The sequence below is a fragment of the Hordeum vulgare genome, chromosome 1H (assembly GCF_904849725.1).
Source record: "Hordeum vulgare subsp. vulgare chromosome 1H, MorexV3_pseudomolecules_assembly, whole genome shotgun sequence".
Classification (NCBI taxonomy): domain Eukaryota; kingdom Viridiplantae; phylum Streptophyta; class Magnoliopsida; order Poales; family Poaceae; genus Hordeum; species Hordeum vulgare.
Window position 1 is genome coordinate 513,424,406 of NC_058518.1, and position 21,216 is coordinate 513,445,621.

The 21,216-nt window shown below is 43.9% G+C and overlaps 2 protein-coding genes and 2 long non-coding RNA genes across 7 annotated transcripts; 2 read left to right on the forward strand and 2 right to left on the reverse strand.

Annotated features, from left to right (window-relative positions):
* Positions 1 to 2,256: 2,256 nt before the first annotated feature.
* Positions 2,257 to 6,149, reverse strand: LOC123421620 (disease resistance protein RGA5-like). The gene is made up of 2 exons (XM_045107570.1): positions 5,297 to 6,149; positions 2,257 to 4,422 (listed from the first exon to the last, which is right to left on the reverse strand). Exons 1-2 carry the CDS (start codon positions 6,094 to 6,096, stop codon positions 2,520 to 2,522), a joined length of 2,703 nt encoding a protein of 900 aa, XP_044963505.1. The 5' UTR covers positions 6,097 to 6,149; the 3' UTR covers positions 2,257 to 2,519.
* Positions 6,150 to 12,389: 6,240 nt separating this feature from the next.
* LOC123421657 lies at positions 12,390 to 13,568 on the forward strand. 2 transcript variants are annotated; one of them, XR_006619899.1, is made up of 3 exons: positions 12,390 to 12,535; positions 13,336 to 13,409; positions 13,503 to 13,568. It is a non-coding gene; the product is annotated as an uncharacterized LOC123421657 (long non-coding RNA). The 2 variants fall into 2 exon arrangements; XR_006619901.1 differs by having other exon boundaries at positions 13,512 to 13,568.
* A 54-nt stretch (positions 13,569 to 13,622) lies between these two features.
* On the forward strand, positions 13,623 to 17,062 carry LOC123421636. 3 transcript variants are annotated; one of them, XR_006619883.1, is made up of 7 exons: positions 13,623 to 13,850; positions 13,963 to 14,138; positions 14,313 to 14,417; positions 14,546 to 14,608; positions 15,187 to 15,318; positions 16,319 to 16,409; positions 16,502 to 17,062. It is a non-coding gene; the product is annotated as an uncharacterized LOC123421636 (long non-coding RNA). The 3 variants fall into 3 exon arrangements; XR_006619889.1 differs by lacking the exons at positions 13,623 to 13,850; positions 13,963 to 14,138 and adding an exon at positions 15,010 to 15,059 and having other exon boundaries at positions 14,151 to 14,417; XR_006619877.1 differs by lacking the exons at positions 13,623 to 13,850; positions 13,963 to 14,138 and having other exon boundaries at positions 14,155 to 14,417.
* A 3,153-nt stretch (positions 17,063 to 20,215) lies between these two features.
* Positions 20,216 to 20,997, reverse strand: LOC123421671. Its single transcript, XM_045107580.1, has one exon. It carries the CDS (start codon positions 20,940 to 20,942, stop codon positions 20,379 to 20,381), a length of 564 nt encoding a protein of 187 aa, XP_044963515.1. The 5' UTR covers positions 20,943 to 20,997; the 3' UTR covers positions 20,216 to 20,378.
* Positions 20,998 to 21,216: the final 219 nt, after the last annotated feature.

The window sequence follows — 21,216 nt, forward strand, 5'->3', positions numbered from 1 at the left end:
GTTGGTTACCGAATGTTGTTCGGAGTCCCGGATGAGATCACGGACGTCACGAGGTTTCCGGAATGGTCCGGAAACGAAGATTGATATATAGGATGACCTCATTTGATTACCGGAAGGTTTTCGGAGTTACCGAGAATGTACCGGGAATGACGAATGGGTTCCGGGAGTTCACCGGGGGGGCAACCCACCCCGGGGAAGCCCATAGGCCTTGAGGGTGACGCACCAGCCCTTAGTGGGCTGGTGGGACAGCCCAAAAGGGCCCTATGCGCATTGGAAGAAAAATCAAAGAGAAAAGGAAAAAAAGGAGGAGGTGGGAAAGGAAAGAAGGACTCCACCCACCAAACCAAGTAGGACTCGGTTTGGGGGGGAGTCCTTCCCCCCTTTGGCTCGGCCGACCCCCTTGGGGCTCCTTGAGCCCCAAGGCAAGGTCCCCCCTCTCCCACCTATATATACGGAGGTTTTAGGGCTGATTTGAGACGACTTTTCCACGGCAGCACGACCACATACCTCCACGGTTTTTCCTCTAGATCGCGTTTCTGCGGAGCTCGGGCGGAGCCCTGCTGAGACGAGATCATCACCAACCTCCGGAGCGCCGTCACGCTGCCGGAGAACTCTTCTACCTCTCCGTCTCTCTTGCTGGATCAAGAAGGCCGAGATCATCGTCGAGTTGTACGTGTGCTGAACGCGGAGGTGCCGTCCGTTCGGCACTAGATCGTGGGACTGATCGCGGGATAGTTCGCGGGGCGGATCGAGGGACGTGAGGACGTTCCACTACATCAACCGCGTTCACTAACGCTTCTGCTGTACGGTCTACAAGGGTACGTAGATCACTCATCCCCTCTCGTAGATGGACATCACCATGATAGGTCTTCGTGCGCGTAGGAATTTTTTGTTTCCCATGCGACGTTCCCCAACACTCATACCCATTCCCCTTCACCATTCCCTACAAAAAAAACCCACATCATAGCAGTTAGTTAGCACATAAATTACAGCAGCAGCGACAGCTAAAATTATAGGTAGCAGCGGCATATTTGGCTACTGAAACAATTAAAGCAGCAACATTTTCTTCAGAAAAAACAGAGCAATGGCCAGATTTCTTCAGAAACAATTAAACCAGCAATCCATCCACGGATCCACCATCACCAGATTCTAAACAAACATATTTGGCCAATGAATCACCTATCCACCATCACCAGATTCTACACCACCAGCACCAGCAGTTCAATAACAGTACACCACAAGTCCACCACCACCGGATTGTACCCAAAGAGATTTCTACATGACTACTAATCTACGATGATAGCACTAGCCACCAGACATGACACCACCACCACCAGCCACGAGGATTCAGAACAGAGCACGTAAGACAGGAAAGAAAGAAAACAGAGCATCCTTTCATACGCATGCATCATCGACGCAGTCAGGGAGTGAGGGAAGGCGACGAGGTTACCTCTTCCTCCTCGTGGCGCTCGGCGAGGAACCAGGGGAGGCGGGATCGACAGCGTGGTCTTGTTGCGACCCCGACGTGAGGACGATCCTCCAGCTTGGACTAAGAGGAGACGTCGTCGTCGACTCGTCGGTGAAGGAGAGAGGTCGCGGAGGCGCGGACGACGGCGCCGTCGCCTTAGGGTTAGGGTTGAGGAGCCGCCGTTCTGCTGCCTTAGGGTAACGAGGAAGAGGAGGGAACGAGCGAGGAGGAGGAAACGAGCGTCGAGCGAGGAGGAGGCCACTCGTTCTTGTTGTTATTGGGCTCGGTCCATTCGTTCGGCCCGGTTAAAGACCGGACCGGACCGATTTTTTTTCGGGCTGAATTTCTGGGCCCGGACCGGACTGTTTTCTTGTCGGGCCAAGACCGAGCGGGCCAAAATCGAACGGGCCACGAGCGGGCCTAAAAGCCCGCTCGGTACGTCCAGGCTGATGTGTGTGTGTGTTTTTTTTTGCGAATGATGTTTTTTGTCTAGTTGAAAAGGAGATTGAAACCACCTCATGTATGCCATGTCATGACCAAGGATGACAAGATGGCACAAGAGCATGGCTTGGTCGACCATGCACAGGTGAACACCAATGTAAATGACAAGGCGGGTCCAGTGGGCTTACATGGCGCCCTTTGGTTGAGCCAATGTAAAGAGTGAGTGGAGAGTGGGTATCGTCTTCATGGCCTTGCAAACTGAGTTGCAGTTCCAACAAACTAGTTGTGTCACAGGTCATTGTCAAACTCAACAAGAGAGGTGCCCTCATGCATGTAGTAACGCACAATCCAGTCATCACACAATACTATATCAAATCATGCACATTCCACTACAGAAATTATAGGCCAGGTTCAGTTGGATGTACACCTTATGATGCACGCGGAAATTAATATGCAGGGGTAGATAAGATAAGATTACATTACATGGTAAAACGTCCACATGCCCATCGTTAATTGAAAGACCTGCTGAGCAGCTCACTGCTGGTAAAACAGAATGACCATGCAGTTTGACAAATACAACCTGCATTTCGAGACACAAGAAATCAACTAGTCAAGGGCCAACGTAAGGGTGGTTTGGGTGCGCTGATAAAGCGTCCCTTAACGCAGATACTATGGCATCACCGATGCGAGCCCCAAGCATAAAGACCTTCTCAAGGCGTAGCAGGTGCTCCAGGCCAACTGGTATACCGCCGTGTTCCCTCGATATGGAGAAAATGAGGTCTCGTAGGTTGGGCATGGCCCCCGCCTCGAACCCTAGGTAACCCCCAACATCCTCCTCAGCCCCAAATTCGAGTCTTACTCTCTTGAGAACCGGGAACAGTCCCGTGCCCAACATAGCCCTTTCTTTTGGGATATGTGACGACACGAGCCAGAGTACAACAAGGGACGGAAGCTCTCCAAGAAGATTGACATCCTCAGTTGACACCTCCTTCACACTCAACTCCAGGATGCGAAGGCAATTTAGACCACCCATCCATACGGGAACCCTACGGAATTTCCATGAAGAGGTGGCGATAAATTCCTCGAGACGCGGAAAAGGATTGGACAGTGAGTCCAGTTCATTATCTTCTTTACTAATAAAGCGACCAGTGAATTCGAGACATTTGAGGTTACGGAGCTTTCCAAGGGAGCTGGCGAAAGCATCACGTTCTGGCTTTTCCCAACGATTCACTCTGATATCCAGTTTCCTTAGATTGGTCAGCTCTCCGAGACCCATAATAACCTTCACTGAAATCACGTCATCTATTATCAGACCGTGCAGTGATTTCATATTCCCAACACATTCAGACATGAATTTTTCCATCCTAATATCAAGGTAGGACAAGTGAGACAACCGAACCATATCCGAGGGGATGCTCTTGAGCTGTGCAAGAGGCATTTTCAACGTCTCCAAGTAAACAAGCCCTTGAAGTTTAGCAGGGAGCTGCACAAAACATGCCACTCTAACAAGCAAATACCTCAAAAGAAACAATTGGCCAATAGCAGTGAGGTCAAGTGTGGCCTCCCTATCTTGGTTGCATTCTTCTATATTCAACACTCGGAGATACTTGAACAACAAAAGAGAAGGCAGGGGGGTCCAGAAAAGTGTAAATGACCGAACTTGTGATAGGCTCACGTCAATAGTTGGGGCATATGTTGCTCCACGGCCAGAAACAGAGCTCAGAGATAATCGGCGAACCTTGTATTTGTTGCCATCCAGTCTTGCCATGTCATTATAATTGTACACCACACTTATAAAGTTATCTTCATCACACTTGCTTAAGATGAAATCAAGCATCAGGTCATGCACTCTGCATGAGAACACCTCTTCGCGAAATATCTTACCAGGCTGAATCAAACTTCTGTTGATAAGCTCATTGAAGTAACTCCTGCCAACATCCTCCAGGTCATGCCCATGCAAATTACTGACAAGGCCTTCAGCTATCCACTGTCGAACCAGATCGTCCTTCCAGATGTGAGAGTCCTCGGGATACATACCAAAGTACAAAAGGCATGCCCGAAGATGAGCAGGAAGATGCCTGTAGCTCAAGTTTAATATACTCTTCATCTCTTCCAAGGTGGAATTTGTGGCAAGCTGGGTACCCAAAGAATCCCTTATGCTCTCCCAGCACTTCCTTGATGTTTCTTTATTGGCTAATAGGCTAGCTATTGTGATAACTGCAAGTGGCAATCCATGACACTTCTTCAAAATCTCAGCCATAACTTCTTTTAGTTGGGGTGGACAATCATTTTTGGACCCGAATACTCTATTCAACAATAACATTCTTGAGTTTTGCTCACTGAGGGGTTTCATTTTGTAGATGCCCTCGCCGTCATTCTGACAGGCTGCTGCAGCCACATCTTCCACTCGTGTTGTAACAATTACTCTACTTCCATTAATATCTTCTGGAAAAGCACACTTAATAGTATTCCATGTTGATTGATCCCACACATCATCGACAACAATCAGGTACCTATTCAAATGTTTGAAGAAGTTACTTACATTGAACATAATTAAATTATGGACAAAATCATCAAAATTTTGAAAAACTATAGGTTCGAGCAAATACTCTTTACACAAAAATGATATTGGAACTTCTCAAAGAAGGTACTGATTATCATAATGAATGAGAAAATAACACCAAAAGCTTATGACCATTTAGCACATAAGGATTGCATAGGCATTCCGGAACATTTCTTTCAAAAGAACTCTCTTTATTAAAGGCATGGATGAGTACCGATAGGTTTCCAATATACCCTAGCAAATTTTACACCATATACAAAATACTACCAAAACTTACATCGAAATTTTAATGATTGTATTTCTGCTAAATAGTTTATGTATATTGTCCATGTGTATCACAAATACGCAAAACATAAAGTAAAAATAGTCACAAATCTCTCATGCATGGACAAAAATCAATACTGTATATGTAAATCTGACCTCATAAATCGATCTTCGGATTAACTATTTTCACACAAAAAGGTAGGAAGTGGTGAATAACGCATTAAAATTTCAAACTTCTTTAGCACATATGGGTGAGGTAGGCATTCCAGACCCTCTCTTGAAAAATTAAAATAAAACTCTTTTCACGAAAGGAAAATGGGAGCAACATGTTTCTAATACTCTAGCATTTATGAAACCGGATGGATATATCAATACTCCAATATGTATATTCTTAAAATTTATTTATTTTCTGCATTTTTCTCACTAATTCTCTATCATATAAATACATAAAGAAGCAAACATCAAGCATGTATCTTGGATGCATAAAAATCAATACCAAATATATATATCATCCCATTACTCAGCTCAAATCTAACACGAGTAGCTTGTGCAAATAATACCTCTTCTCCTTCAGATGTTGCCTTAGCTCTTCAATGATGTCTTCAACCTTGCGAGGACGAGATGTATCGGGATCCCTCATCCCTAGTTTCAACTGGAAACTATTGAGCAACTCAGTCATATCAGGCCTCTGCGAAACCGAAAAGAATGCTTTGGAGTCGAACAACGAGCCTATCTTGTCATACACCTGCTTAGCAAGTGTAGTTTTACCAAGACCACCAAAGCCCACAATCGACACCACCTTGAGTTTCTTTCGAGCATCCATCAAAATGGTGGCAACCTTCTCCCTTGGGCCATCAATGCCCACGAGAGTATCCGCCTCCTGGTACACCGCTCGTAATCGAGGGTCAAAAGCCACAGTGCTCGAGGTAGGCTTCCAATCATCAACATTATACCTTTGGCGTCGAGCATTTGCCTCCAAGGCAAGAGTCTTGAGCTCTTCCATCCGGTCGGCTATCCGAAGACGCTCCCGCAACTTCTTGATGCGCCGAGAAGTCTTCTTGATGAAGCCCGCCTTGGCATCGTCAGCACGAGATTGTCGCATGAAGTCATCAATACAATTCTCCATGTCATACGACATCTCCCTAACATGGTCCCTCCAATCCTTGACGGTTGGATCAATCTCATCAATGAGCTCGAGCTTCTGAAGGGCAGCATTCATGGCGCTGAGCTCCTTCTCGAGGAATGAGGCCTGCTTTCTCACCCCTTTGAACTTGATGTACTCATCGCCCATGAGAGTGGTGAGCTTGCTGATGAGAGGATTCATCACACCACTCGCCACCGTCACGATTCCACTGGCCATCTCCTAGCTAGTGTGCTAGATCTCTTGGCTCACTGGTTAGGCTAGCTATTGTGTCAACTGTGAAGCAACAGTGGATGTGAAGAGTAGAAGGAAGGCCGGCCTGTTTATAGATCTACAAATCATTCATTGGGGAATGTAGGCAAGCATGTGCGTATGTCAGCCGCTTTCACGGCGTGTCTGGTGGATCTGTTCAGTTTTATAAATTAAAGATAAGCTTGTGTACAAAGTTACTACTTCCTTCGTCTCAAAATAAATATCGCATATTTTGTAGATCAACGACACTGATTTTGAGACGGAGGAAATACATATTATAACCAAGCAACGGTACGAAGAAGACAATAGGCTAATTAACATTAGTCATGGTAATTACTACACTAAAATCATACCACCATCGCATCATAATTTCAGTCCAAAATGATGAAAGAAAATGTACTCCATTTGAGGATTAGGCTGGTTGTAATAGGTAGTATCACATACTAGTATCATGCATATGATACCACATCCGTAATGTATAGTATCATGCATATGGTACTAGTCTATGATACCACATTCATAATGCATAGTATCATATGTTAGTATCATATAGTATTTCATTTTTTGTCATGCAAGACACATAATAACACATCATTTAATATGATACGGTATCATGATATGATACTCAATCCTTTCTTTCTTCATTTAATTTTATGTCACCTCATTGAGATTGCCTAGTTGGTATTCATGATACTACCTATGATACTCCCATTACGAGCAGCCTTATAAAGATCAAACGCATCTTTGGTGCAGGTGGCACGGCGTTTGTTGGCGCTTGTCGCATACCTTCTGCTATATTAGTGCTCAATACACTATACTCGGTACTTAATTAAGTGTAATCGATCAGTCCTATAGATCCACGATAAGCTTAACTAAGTGTCATCGATCTCTCCTATAGATCCACGCCAAGCTTAATTAAGGCTGGTCGTAATGGTCGTAATGCGTGTTAAATGAAGAAAGAGAATGAAGAAAGAGAGGGTTGAGTATCATAGTAGTATCATGATATAGTATCATATTAAATGTTGTGCTACTATGTTTCATGCATGGCAATAAATAACTTATTCTATAATACTATCTCCATCACACTTTAGAAGGCACGCACATGTACCTAGGTCGTCAATTTGACTTATATAAAATCTATTATTTAATATAAAAATTATATCATTAGAAAATAGAAGATCTAAAGTTTTTAATGATATATTTTTTATAATATATGCTTATCATTAAGTTGGTCAAATTGATGACCTAGGTACACATGCCGGACTTATAAATTGATGACCTACTACTAACATATGGTACTACTTATGCATTATGGATGTAGTATCATATACTAATATCATATGCATGATACTTTCCATTACAACCACCCTAAATGCCATCGAATTCTCCTATAGATCCATGCCAAGACATTAAGCAATGGTAACAATTCATTGAATTCACTGGGGTGTGTGCGCAGGCATGTGCATATGTCGGACAAGTACGTATTGTGCTTTCAAGACTGGCAGCGAAGAGATTAATACAATGCACACTAGCTATCAACATAGTTTAAAAAACCGAACCGGATCGATGATCGGACCGAAAAAACCCAAAACCGATGCCTTTTTTGGTTTTTTCAGCTAAAAAGACCGACTTGTAACTGGACTAAAAAAATGTAAACCATATGGTTTTTGCATGAACCGAAGGTATAAAACCGACGGTTCAACCAGTGCCACTCATAAAAATAGAAAAATAATCTGCATCAAAGGGAATTCAAACCCAGGATGCTAGATATAGGTATGTTAGTTACATCTTTGGACCAATAACCATCTTGATAACTAACTTTCTTATCAAATTTAAGTAAATAATTGTATTTTACATTCACTTAGTATGACACTAGTATACAAAATATATTATTTATGGTATAAAAAACCAGACATCGAACCGGTGAACCGGTGGTCCGACCGATGAAAACCTGACATCACCCGTTTGATTTTTTTTAACTATGGCTACCAGACCCCCAGCAGCTTTCTTTTGAGCCGAGCTTCAGCAGATGTTGACCAGATAGAGGCCCGTCACAAGATTACAACTCTTGATATAGCACCAGCAAACGCGGTAACTTTTGCGGTCCTTCGCCAAAGATGCACTTGAAAAATGCGCTACCGTTGGATGCTATTTTCTCTAGCAATACAAAATAATGTTGTAGCAACAAATATGCCTGCCGTTTCTTCTTGTTCTTCTGAAAACCAGGGTCAAATTCATTTACCAAATTTGCCTATCCGCCGTATATATTTGCACATAGAGAGTAGTAGTTCCATAGCGTGTCAGAGGGATGGGGGTATGAATTATAAGACACCATATATGGCGCTAGTAACACTGCTGCTCTTTTTCAAGCATATACATGTCACATCTTTACACAAAAATAGTTGCTTGAATCAAAAAGTAATATGCATAACACCACAACTAGAGAGAGAGAGAGAGAGCTAGCGGCTCCTCATGGATTCGGATGAAGAAAGGAGCAATGAAAATTAGGAATCCCTCCGTCCCTAACATCTCATATTATGAGACTTAGGGAGTACAACAGCCGCGGACCATGTGCCGCCTGTACGTACCGGCGCCCCCACAAACCCAAACTTTAAAACACACCTCTCCTAGACTCTTAGTTTAGATTTGAAAGCACACCTCTCCTAGACTCTTAGTTTAGATTTGAAAGTACGCTAGCTGTAGTGAGAGTTGAAAGCCCTTGCATCAAATTACTTAGTTTAGATTTGAACTAAAACTAAAACACTAATTTTAAAATAGAGGGAGTAATACATGACTTAATTAAGCGGCATCCATCTAGCCTATAGATCCACGCCAAGACATTAAGCTAGATAACCAAGCTGCAAACAGACTTGTTTAATTTTCTAGGTTATAAATACTAGCTCTACATGATTAATACTTTCAGATAGATAGCCAAGCAACGGTCCAATGTAGTATTCAAATTATTTGTCGCATAAATTAATAAAAATAGATGTACTACCTAGAATTCAAATACATTTAGATACATCCATTTACATGATAAATATTTTCGGATCGAGGAGTACATTTCTTGGTGGCTAGCTTTTAATCAGCAAACCCGCAGACCTAGGTTCAGTAGATGCTGACCAGACAGGTCACGAGATTACAAGTCTTGATAACACCAACAAACACGCCGGCTTGCCCGCAACTTTTGATGAATTTTAATCCATCAAGCGCGTCTTTCATGAAGGTCACGCAGCTCCTCACCGCTGCGATCCTATCCCCGGCGTGGGACTAAATATATTAGGGCATATCTAAAGCCACCCACAAACCATTTGGACCTTGCGGTCTAGACTCCAGACATGTTTTATCATGGTTTTGCATCGGTCCATTTGATGGTCTAAATGCATTTTTTTCTTTGTAAACGAGAGACAAATTAGGGGAACTTTACGGGCATCTGGACCGCTAGCAGGCCCGCATCTGACTAATCTAACCCTTTCAAAATCCCTTTCACCACACACTTGTTCCTTTCCGTAGCCGCATTCATACCAGCCCACGGAGCGGCCATTCACTGAAGCCAGCTGCGTACGCCTTTTTTCTACCATATCCGTTTGCTTGCCTACCTGCATTAACCCCGCCCGCGTGTCGAGGAACCTACTTTAGTGCCCCGAGCGTATGTGGCGGAGCTTGAGACAAAAACATGAGGGGGCAATGGGCTTGAGGCTGCTCATAGTGGGGAGTAACATAGACTAGTAACATGCATATGTTACTAGTCTATGTTACTACCTTCATAGTGGGTGGTAACATAGAGGTGGTAACATAGATGGGTTCATTTATTATTTTGTAGGATCTATAGTAGTAGTTTAACTTTGTGATCTATATGTGATCTATATGTGGGTAACATAGATGGGGATGGACTCTGGCTGTGTATTTTTGTTTTTGAGGAAGGAGCCGCACCGGATGGATGTGCATTAAAAAGTTCTCGTATATCACGCTTTGTTACCGTAACCAAATAGGTTACTGCACCTTCCTCTCTCTTCATTAAATCATTGACACATCAGCAAATCTACTGAGCTGGACACTAAGTTACTGCTGAAGTTACCTGCACTATGAGCAGCCTGAGGGGGAGGAAAACATAATTAATTTCAAGTGATTTTAGTTAAAGAATAAACCTAATAAAAAGGTATATAGGCTTGACTTTTTTTAAACTGGGGGAGCCATGGCCCAAGTAGCCCCCACCAAGCTCTGCCACTGCCAAGCGTCACACGTACGGTCCATCTCCTTCTTATGTGCTACCTCTCCGTTACCTACACCTTCGTTTGATCCCACGAAGGCCACCGCCACCGCGTCGCCGGGTTACAAGACCGGTGACTTGCCCTCTTCATGGGGGTGTAGGTCACGATGACTGTCTTCCCTCACCCAGAAACCAACCATGGTACATGCTTCGCGGCAGCGAAGGGATGGTATTCTTCCCCTTCTGTGGAAGCACATCCCTCCAGGGATTCAGGCAGTATGATGAGCAAGTTGCCAGACACATGGAAGGCATGTCCTCATAGTGGAGATTCGCCCCGTTGGCATTAGACTAGCTTTACCATAGTCCGTTATACTTTAGTTAAAATATTTCCATTTGTTCATGTCGTCTTTAATTACTTATCACATCACTTTTTCGATTATGTGACATGCATATTACTACTACTTATGTTACTCGTATTATGAATAGTCTTAGATGGGTCATGCATGTATTTTGTTAAGAAAGCAGCGCTCCATTGTATGCATGTAATAGGTGGGTGGGTCGAGCATATTTAATCCAAGCCGTTGGGTTGATGTGCATCAATTTAGGAGTATGCGGGGCCATCTTTCGGAAACATGACAAGTAAGGGTGCCCGTAATGAAAGTATCATAGGTAGTATCATGCATGCCACCTAGACAATCTCAATAAGGTGGCATAGAATTAAATGAAGAAAGAAAGGCTTGAGTATTATATCATGATACAATATCATATTAAATGATGTGCTACTATGTGTTTTGCATGACAATAAATGAACTACTCTATGATACTAACATATGATACTATGCATTACGGATGTGGTATCATAGACTAATATCATATGCATGATACTAGTATGTGATACTATCCATTACAACCAGCCTAATATGCAAACTCACAAAGGAAAACTAGCGTCATTGGAAGTCCCCTGGGTTGTGCAGAGCGCTTCGTGCATTGTCCCGCGTGCACGTGAAGTACGCTTTCTTTTGGTTCATAGGATATGAATATCGCAAGAATATGAAACTTGTAAAAAATGTGATATCATGTATATTAAATCCTACGCATAGGAATGGAAAGAGAAATAGCATTTGGTTCATGTCATAGGACTTTTTCCATTGAGTCTAGCCTCTTGTTTATTTTCCTATGAAATATGGGGTATAGGAAATATTCCTGCATACAAATAGAATTCTATTTCTACAAACCAAAGGACTCTAAAGGAATTTTTCCTCCTCCCAAAAATAAATAAAAAATAAAGGAATCTTTCCTATATAAATCCTGTCAAACAAAATTTCTACAAAATTCATCCAAACCAAAGAAGACCATAGTGTATTTGCAACCGAAGACCCACGTCCTAAGTTAGCAGGCATCCTACAAAATCGCCGGGGGAGTGCATACCGTGTCCTCTGGGCGTAAGCTAGTCTATACTACTAATAAAAGATCAAACGAAAACTTCTCTAAGTACACACAACTATTACCCTCCACAAAAACAAACACCAATCACCACCACACAATTAGACAACAAATTACAATCTAACGGCCTCCCATCATCCATGCACCACCACCGTGTGCATTTACCAAATTAACTAAGGCTGACCGAGCTCCACCTCCTCCTACAACGAAAAACTGTTGCACCTCCACGAAGAAAAGGAGCCAATCAAGTACAGAAATTTAGGAAGAATTAACGGCAGCCAGACGCCCTAGCCTGCACCATCGCCCACCGTCCCACGCACGCGAAGTCGGCCGCTCGGCCGCCCCTGCCTCGCGCAACCGCCGTTGCCCCCGCCGCTCGCACCCGTCCGCACGCTCCCCCGCCCATACCTCCCGCCTGGCCCGTCGCCGCTCGCCCCCGCCCGCATCGCTCGCTCGCCCGCTCGGCCCTGCCCCCGCCTCATGCAGCCGCCGCTCGGCGCTCTCCCCAGCACCGCCGGATCGGCCCATCCCCACCAGTTCCGCCGCTCGAACCCGCCCGCGCCCCAGCCCGGCCTGTCGCCGCTCGCCCCGCCGGCCCTCCGCGCGCCATGCCGGGCTCCTCGGCCCGCGCCCCTCTCCCTCCCCTCCGGTCGCAACCCCCTTGCCTCGCACGCTCGCCATATCCAGGCAACAAATTGGTCGGGTCCTGTATTGACGCCGCAGGGGCATCAGTTGTACACCATCATCAACCAGGTAATACAAATCCACCTCTGCTTCTTTCATTCTTAATCACTGTTTCTACACAATCTGATGGCGAAAGTGAGTTCGTGGTGGCTGCGGCTGCGTTATTCATTGCTAAAAGGAAGAAAAGAGGGGGATTGGACAAGGAGCAATTATGGGCTTGGCCGGTGTGCTCGAGTGAAACATGCCCGTTTTAGTGTGGGTCGAGGCACTAGGGGCGCATTGTTGGTGTGGCTTGGTTGGTCATTTTCTAGGTAAATCATATTGCGTTTGGCTGAGGAAGCGATCACTTCCGCCACCAACTGGTACTCCGACAGGCAAGTACTGCAACAATTAGTGTGACGATCGGCATCAGACCGGGCAAGAATACGGCTCTGCTCCAGCCCAAATGTCGGAGCCTGTACTCCTGTCTTCTGCAAGAAGGGCAACAGCCTCTAGCAGTGTAGGACGACAACAGCCTCATATCGTCACCGACGTCCAGGCGATGGCCAAGTTTGGCATTAGCCTAGCTGCTAGCCAGAAGTTGGACATGAAGCAGAGAGGCAGGGGTCAGCAAACACGAAAGGGAAGGGGTCACCATAGTTGTTAATTCGTTTTTTTTCTGATTCACAACGATGCAATATAAGTTTCTGAATTTCTGTCGAAGTGCCAATTGTAGATCGTGTATAGTAATGGTGTAATGGTAGTACTCATCAAGATGTCATATACTTTGGTTTTGCTTTGCATGAGACCATTTCAGTTTAGTGTGAGGCCACCTTAATTTTCCACTGTCCTCCGCCATTGCTCCTAAATAATGGCTTGGAATTTAGCAGGTCATGAAAATGGATGGATGTGATAGTAAAGGAAACAGAGGGTGATACTGCTGTATCAGCAATGGTGTTGATATGTAAGTACTCCATCTGTTTTAAATATCTGTATCTTTTCAGAAAAAAAACTATTTAACTTGTGTACTGTCATGCCTTCTAATTTGTCTTCTTAGTTTGTACAGAGGTTGAAGAAAAAAATGAGGAAGATACTAAAAGGCGCATAGATGAGTAACACTGATCAAAAATTCATATACCCATCAATCAGACTTGGATGAGAAATAGTATTAAAATACAATGAAAAAAAAATCAGCACTGCCAACCATCTGGAAATGCCACGAGAGATGAGAAAAATTAGGAGGTAGATGCACTAGAGGAGGAAGAGGAGCTCCAGTTTGATCCCATACTTTGTGTCATAATTCCATATTGATAAGTTCTTGGACTTAATGGTTCACTATATAATTCTGGTTGATGGACTTTGGGCAGTACATTGGTGAATATACTTCAAATCTTTACTATTAAAGGTACATTTCGGTTTGGTATGTTCGCCTCCTTTACTAAATGAGACCTTTCCATCATTTTCATTTTCAATATATTAAGTACATTTTCCTGTTTTTATTTAATTTAATTATGCAGGAAAAGGAGGAATACGTAGTTTTGCTACATAATACTCCCCCGTTCCCAAAATAAGTGACTCAAAAATAACTCAGTTTTGTACTAACTTTAGTGCAAAATGGAGTCACTTATTTTGGGACGGAGGGAGTAGATAATAGTATAACTAAGATAAGGAACAAGGTATTGCAACTAGCAAGGTAACCCTTTCACAGTATGACCATGTACTTCCTTAAAATATTTATTACGGTTGTTGTATCCTATCAAACAATATAATTTTCCATAATTTTGTGCGGTTTGAAAGACTCAAATCTTCAAAAATCACATGTCTTTTCATATTTAAAATTTACCTCTGTTAAAACTTTGTGCGTCAGTTATTCAGTTAGAAGTGAAAACTGTACTGTTAAGAGGTGTTGTCTCCTGTGCATGGATCAACCTGGATGGAGGGTGGTGAATCGGGACGTAGCGGCCACGGCCAGGTCTGGTATAGTTGCGAGTTATCTTCAATTCAAGCATGAAATCTCAATATTTGAATGAACAGAATCTTCCTTTCACTTGAGTGCATGAGATTCTTTGTAAGCAATATGCAACTTTCTTGATGTGCCAGTACAAAACTGGGAGGCGCTGGGAGGCTAATGCTTAACTATCTTCGGATGAAACTGACATCGAGGTGATGGACACATGCTGGCCTACTTTATTCTTTTAGTATGAATGATTAGCATTTCGTAGAAACATGATGTATGTGATATATTTGAATCAACAAGCTATGTGATTTTTTTCATTATGCAATACAAAAGTATGTTGTGAAATATATTGCTATACTTTATTTTTAGCAGTCATAAAATATGTAAAATATGTATTCAGTTTAATTGTTTTGATAGAATGCTCATGTGGTTGGGCAGAGAAAATATTATTGAATTTAGTTGTTTTCAGTATGCAGTGTGATTTATTATTAATTAGAAAATACAGAAAAAATTGTGTAGGTATCTCGATTCTCTTATATGCCACTTCTTGGCATGTAATTTTCAACATGACTGAACTTTTTAGAGTTCTGTTTCGATTGTATTTCAGAGAGAACTTGCAAACTGAAGAAGTACATCAATCCTCATTGTTTTATATAGGTTACTTAAATTGGGTTAAAAAATTCCTAAACCCATCATTTTCATTTTACTAAATGATACCTTTCCATCATTTTCATTTTCAATATATTAAGTACATTTTCTCTTTTTATTTAATTTAATTATGCAGGAAAAGGAGGAATATGTAGTTACCCTTTGTATTGATGATAACTACCCTTTTTATTGGAGAAGACTCGGCCAAAGGTTGGCACAAGCGTTATGGGGTCAGAGAAACGCGAGTTGGGACTTATGAACAATGCTTGTAAGTGGCATCTGTTGTAGCCCCACAAGCTTAAAATGGGTTTTATACATTTGCTTTCGCTTCAAAACTTGAAGGAGCAATTTGAGTTGGTGGTGTGCTTTAAAAATGCATACTATTGTTGGATGGTTTCTCTATAGTCACTATTTCTTCCATTTTTTCTTGAATTTTCCAGCATATGAACCATCACTTGAATTTCATGTGCATTGGTTGAGACGTGCGTTGCACGTGCATGTTTACTACAAGATCATGCTAAGCAGTATGTCACTCATGTATGAACTATCCAGTAATGACAGTAAATTTTCTAAGTAACAATGGCCCCGAAGACCTATAATGAGTTAATTTCATGAAATCGATGGGCAAACGATTTTTCTTTATTTGATGATCCATAGAGAGGTTAACTTCCATTTTTACTGTCATTAACCCCTTTACTGCAATCATGATAAGCACATGGTGAATTCTGTAATAAGGGTATTCGTTGGATGTTATAAGCCCTCACATCAATGCTGATGCTCGATTTTTCTTTATTCGATGATCCAGAGAGAGGTCAACTTCCAGTTTTACTGTCATTAACCTTTATTGCAATCATGATAAGCACACGGTGAATTGTGTACTAATTGTATAGTTCTTGCATGCAATGAGCTCTCAGAATAATGCTGATGCTCCTGCTTCTCCTTTTATTTCTCATATATTCGAACTTGTTGGAAAGATTGTAGTTTCCCTACCATGTTTAACATTTTTAGTTATTTCCTTATTTAAATGCAGATGAAAAAGTAATTATCTAGATGCATCTATTCTCTTTTTGGACCAGGGGAGTGTTCCTCGTTTGAATACCTAACGAACAAAACATCAGGGAGGGAGTATTGCTAACAGCGAAGCGTATTTATATTATCTGTAGGTTGTACCAGCTTGAAGAAATATTCCGACTGAAAATATTTGTATGTTAATATGTTATATGGGCCAGAGTCTTCATGGTTGACACCACCTTCATTGTTGTACCCAGATCTGGGCCAATCAAACTGTGTAACCATCTATCATCCTGGAGGTCTCAAGACGAGGTCGTGCCCCAGAAGCTCTGGAGTTTGGATATAATGGTAATTACATGCCTTTTACTTAGAAATTTCAACTTCATTTATGGATAGTAGTTATTATCTTCCAATGGTTTATATGCTTCTATCACTTGCAGAATTGGAGCAATACAATTATTAAGCACATCAGGCCACAAGCAGAAATAAGAACCTTCTCTATGGTACCTTAACATTTTTATAAATTGCATTTTCATCTACGGCGTTGGTGGTCCTAAGCTACCCCATGTTTCTGGCTACATTGTTCTTCCTAATAGATATCCGGGTTTGAGAAAATAGCAGGCGATATGGGAGATTAGGTGCTCCTGCGATCCGATTTTTAGGATAATAGGGATTGAAGGCGGTAATGCACGGTTTGCTTCAAGCTGTACACTGAATCTGTGGAAGTCATGCACGATATGCCTTTCTGGAAGACAACGTTGGATATACCTTTAAAGTTGATGAAGATGATCCGGCTGCATCATGTAAAATTTTGATACATCTGCTTCATATGTGCAGTTCTTATTAATTTCTGCACGAGTTAGTTTGCTGGAAAAGGTTGTATTTTGATGTGAACTATGAATTTTGTTTTTGGTTCATGTTGTCGGCACGACTATGGATGGATGTAAATCTTTTGAAAAACAAACAACAGTTATATATGAAGCATATCCATCTTATTGCAATTTGATATGTAAAACCTGTGTACAAAAAAGATCTTTGAAAACTCAGGTCAGGCCATAGTTAGCTACGAAGCATATCCATCTTATTAGGACATGTTTACTACGTACTCCTTGTATACTTCTCCAACACAAGTACAGACTCAAACTCACAACACAAGGATCTGAATCAAACTTTTGTAAATCAACATCAGATAGGAAAAGAAAAAAACTAGTTCAAACGAGTAGGCCCGGCAGCCAATGCCACTTGCAGGTATTTTCCTAGGTACAATTTTGATGCTTCATCATAATACAAAGATGCATGCATGCATCAAGTAAGTCGTCTTTGTCAAGCCAGACACACATGACGTCTTGTCCTTTATTTTTGGGGAACAATGTCTCATCTTGTTGATGCATTTGAATTTCACGTGCATGCTTCTTTGTATTCTACCTCATAAGCATATCAGAATACAATCATGATGTGTAATTATTCAGTTATACTCCCTACGTCCCAAAGTGACTCAACTTTGTACTAAACTTAGTGCAAAATTTAGTCATTTTTGAGTCACTTATTTTGAGACGGAGGGAGTACTTTTTATCCATGCATCAATAATCAACCAAATTAAACGACGGGATGAACATTCAGACTTCCTTGATGACTGGGATTCTAGGAAGACGATTACATACTCGACCAGCCCACCTGTCATCACGAGACAAGCTAAAAGTGAAGCAACTAAATGTTTGTATTGATTGTTGTTACTATAGGTTTCTTCAAGGGTAGAAGCTTTTAAAAAAATTTCATGTTTTCATAGTCAGAATGTAGCTACTAATGTTTGCATGTATTTCTTCGGAAGTTTAGGACTTTAAACAAACTTAAAGAAAATCCTTTTTTAAGATTATATTACACGTGCGTTGCACGTGCAAGCTTACTAGTAACTATAAACCGCTGAAAAACTTCTAACAGAAACGAACTGAGAAAGGGATGCTATCGCAGCGAAAACACGATGCCATGGTGGCCAAATATGCCTACTACTCTAGCTGCTATTCCTCCCAAGCAACACACCGCCACAATCGCTCTCCTCTGGCAGCTGTGGGGTAGAAAACCATAGCCGACAACTCCTCCCCCCTCCCCTTCCTCGTCTCGTCGACAAGATAGGGACTCGCCGGTGAAGGTCAAGTAGACCACAAGGGCGGCGGTGGTGGGGCTTAGCTAATGTATAGCACGTCAGAGTGCTCATTGAGTTCCTCGAACGGGCGGGCGTGCTTGCTCGCGGCGGCGTCACGTTTTTTTTTAAAAGGAGGATGACCCTCGGCCTCTGCATCCGGAAGATGCATGCGGTCATTTTTTTAATTATTCTTGAAAATCTTACAAAGCAGTACAACAATTTGTCTGAATCCATCATCTTGGCAACATTTGCCGCTACTTCTATCCATATGATGGAGGGGTGCAAACTGGACCAAATACCCAGACCGAGCCTAACATCTAAAGCCGGAGACCCTGACCGAGCCACATACCGGGTCCGGGACACAAACCGGTCCGACGCACTCACATGTGTCGTCGCCGCCATCTTCCACTGGTCCATCTTCAGATCAGATTGAGGTACCAGCCTTGGCAGGTGCCTCCGCCATCGACGGCATCATGACGCCTGCGGCTTGTAACGTAGTGGTGCGGGTGTCGCGGTGACGTGGTGCTGTCGCGGACAGTCGGGCCCGGTCTAGGACATGGCACACATGTGATGTTGCACACGATAGTGGCACGCGCAACGTCGATCCGCTTGATCCTGCCATGCAATGGCCTCGAGCGGCATGCAGAAGCAAGCGGATTGCAGGTGGCCTCCTGCAGCGCCCGGTGGTAGACATGCTCGGGTAGCTCGCGAGCTGTTGCGGCCTCCTCCAATAGATGGCAGTCATGCTGGTTGCGGCAGCGCCCTGATGGGCTCTATGGAAGGTGTGGCCTGGGATAGCTCTTGCGGTCTGGCTCGGACGTGAGGACCGATACAGGCCCGGGGTTCGGGTTCCAGATCTGGTGATGGGTGTCCTCGGGGCACCGTCCTTGGCGTGGTTTGCTGTCTCTTCAAACGGAAGTTACGCAACGCTCAGTTGTCGGTGGTGACAACATCCGTGGATGTTGTTTTCCTTGTTGGAGGAATTACCGAGAAGATTTGGTACCTCTCACATCCTCTAGTTCTCGTATTCGAAGGAAAACCCATGTCCGGATTGTCGGCTTGGTAATGATGGCGTTCTTGGCGTCGTTACTTCGATAGAAGCAGCGTCTTCAAGACCTGATCATTTGGTGGGAGCACCTAGCTTGTGGTGATGTTCTGGTCGGGAGCTCGTCGACCACATCTCTGCCCTGCAACAGTCACGGCTACTTCATCTATGAATGATCAGTACGTGCACCGTGATGTGATGTTATCTATGTTATGTTAGATGTTGCATGTGCTGTGTGAATTATCTAGTATATATATATGCGAGAGCTTTGCATGTTAATTACTGTTCTAGTTATAAATTACTAGTATTTAATGAAATTAATCATGAATTTTGCCTAATATTCCAACATTCACAATGCATGTAGTCCATGATCTCATCAAAGTCAGGACCGTCTTGCTTCTTCTTATTTTGCGAGTGGAAGTGCCGGGGTGTCCACGCCATGCATCAGATGAGGTCATTGTTTTCTGCTTGGCCACCCTCGCTTCCTCGGCAAATCACACATGCATCAGACAAGGTCATAGAGAAGCTTCGGCAAAAGGAAGAACCAAATGAATGCAATCATGATTTTCTGAAGATTAGACACGTGAAAAAGAGTACCGGACAGAGATGAAGTTACATCTATTGGGCAGTACAATTAATTCTCATATGGCTGAAAAGATGCTCGTAGCTGACATGAGCTTCCGCTTCCGGCATGCCGGCAAATTAAGAAGTGTGCGCCGCTATCACTTCCACGTTGCAGTGGCCGTGCGCCAGCGCGCACCAGACAGAGATCGGAGAGAAACTAGCTAGCTAGTGAATCGATCGAGCAGCAATGAGAAGACAGAGTGCTCGATCTGTAGCACTGCCATGAACATCAGCTCGATCGGTCATTCCATCCAATTGCAGGTTTTCAACATGTCGGAGATAGAGAACGTACGGTAGAAACTATTATGAGGAAAAGTTTTGGTAAAATCAGGATTTTATATATATTCACATTAATTTTGTTGTCGCCATCCTAGGCTAAGACTTTAGGCACAAACTAACCAAAATTTTGCTCCTACAAATTATACGTACAGAGTCTAAAGCACCTCCCCAATCTGCGTTGATGTCACAAAAAAAGTATAACTTGCGCACCTCCCCAATCTGTGTTGGTTCACTCGCACTCGGGAATGGCGGTCAGATCGGGCGCGAAGCGCGGCTGGATCCTCCCGGCGCTCTTGGCACGCTTCACCGGCCGCCTCTTCGCCGCCAGCGTCGGCACGGTCTTGTAAGCGACGGTCTCCTCCACCTCCTGGGGTGGGGCGGCGAAAACGAGCGGCGCCACCGAGCCGGCGCGCCTCCGTCGTCCGCGGCCGGTGCTGGCCTTCCTAACGAGCGCCGCGGACGCCCTGACGGCGAGAGCGGCGACGTCCTCGCTCCGGAGGCCGTTCCGTCGAGCCTCAGCGGGGAGCACGAAGTATATCTGCCCCGGGCGGAGCTCATCGTCGCCGGCCACTGCAGCCACGGGCCCCTCGAACGTCATCTCGTCGGCGTCGCACAGGAACCAGCCAGCATCCGCGTCTACCATGTCATCGAGCGCCTGGCCCGCTGTGGGTGGGCGAGGGTACTCCCGCAGCTCGCCCGTTGGCAGCAGCACCATAGCCGTCGATGCAGGCTGCCCCTTCGCCCGCGCCGCCGCCTCCGCCTCCGCGCTACCGCTGGACATGCAGAGCCCCATTAATTGGCGTCTGATTTTATGTTGGAGCTGCGTTCGTGGTGATGTTGTTGGGAGAGGAGACGGCGATGGTGGAGGTGGAGGTGGAGGAGGAGGAGGCTTTGGTCGGGCCAGTTATATATGTATACGAGGAATATGATCAGCAGAGTTGGGTTTGGGTGGGGACTCGGAAGTGGATATTCGCTTCCTTTTCCCCCCAAAACGTTTGGGAGTGGAAGCTCCGTGTACGTGAATGAATACCTACTAAGTACTGAATAGTCGGACGGCGCCAAAGACA

Bases quoted from the DNA above. Each gene is read 5' to 3' on its own strand.
- LOC123421620 (XM_045107570.1), bottom strand. From the start codon at position 6,096: ATGGCCAGTGGAATCGTGACGGTGGCGAGTGGTGTGATGAATCCTCTC. The intron at 4,423-5,296 runs GTATTATTTGCA...ACATTTGAATAG, and splicing joins CAACATCTGAAGGAGAAGAG to GTACCTGATTGTTGTCGATG.
- LOC123421671 (XM_045107580.1), bottom strand. From the start codon at position 20,942: ATGGGGCTCTGCATGTCCAGCGGTAGCGCGGAGGCGGAGGCGGCGGCG.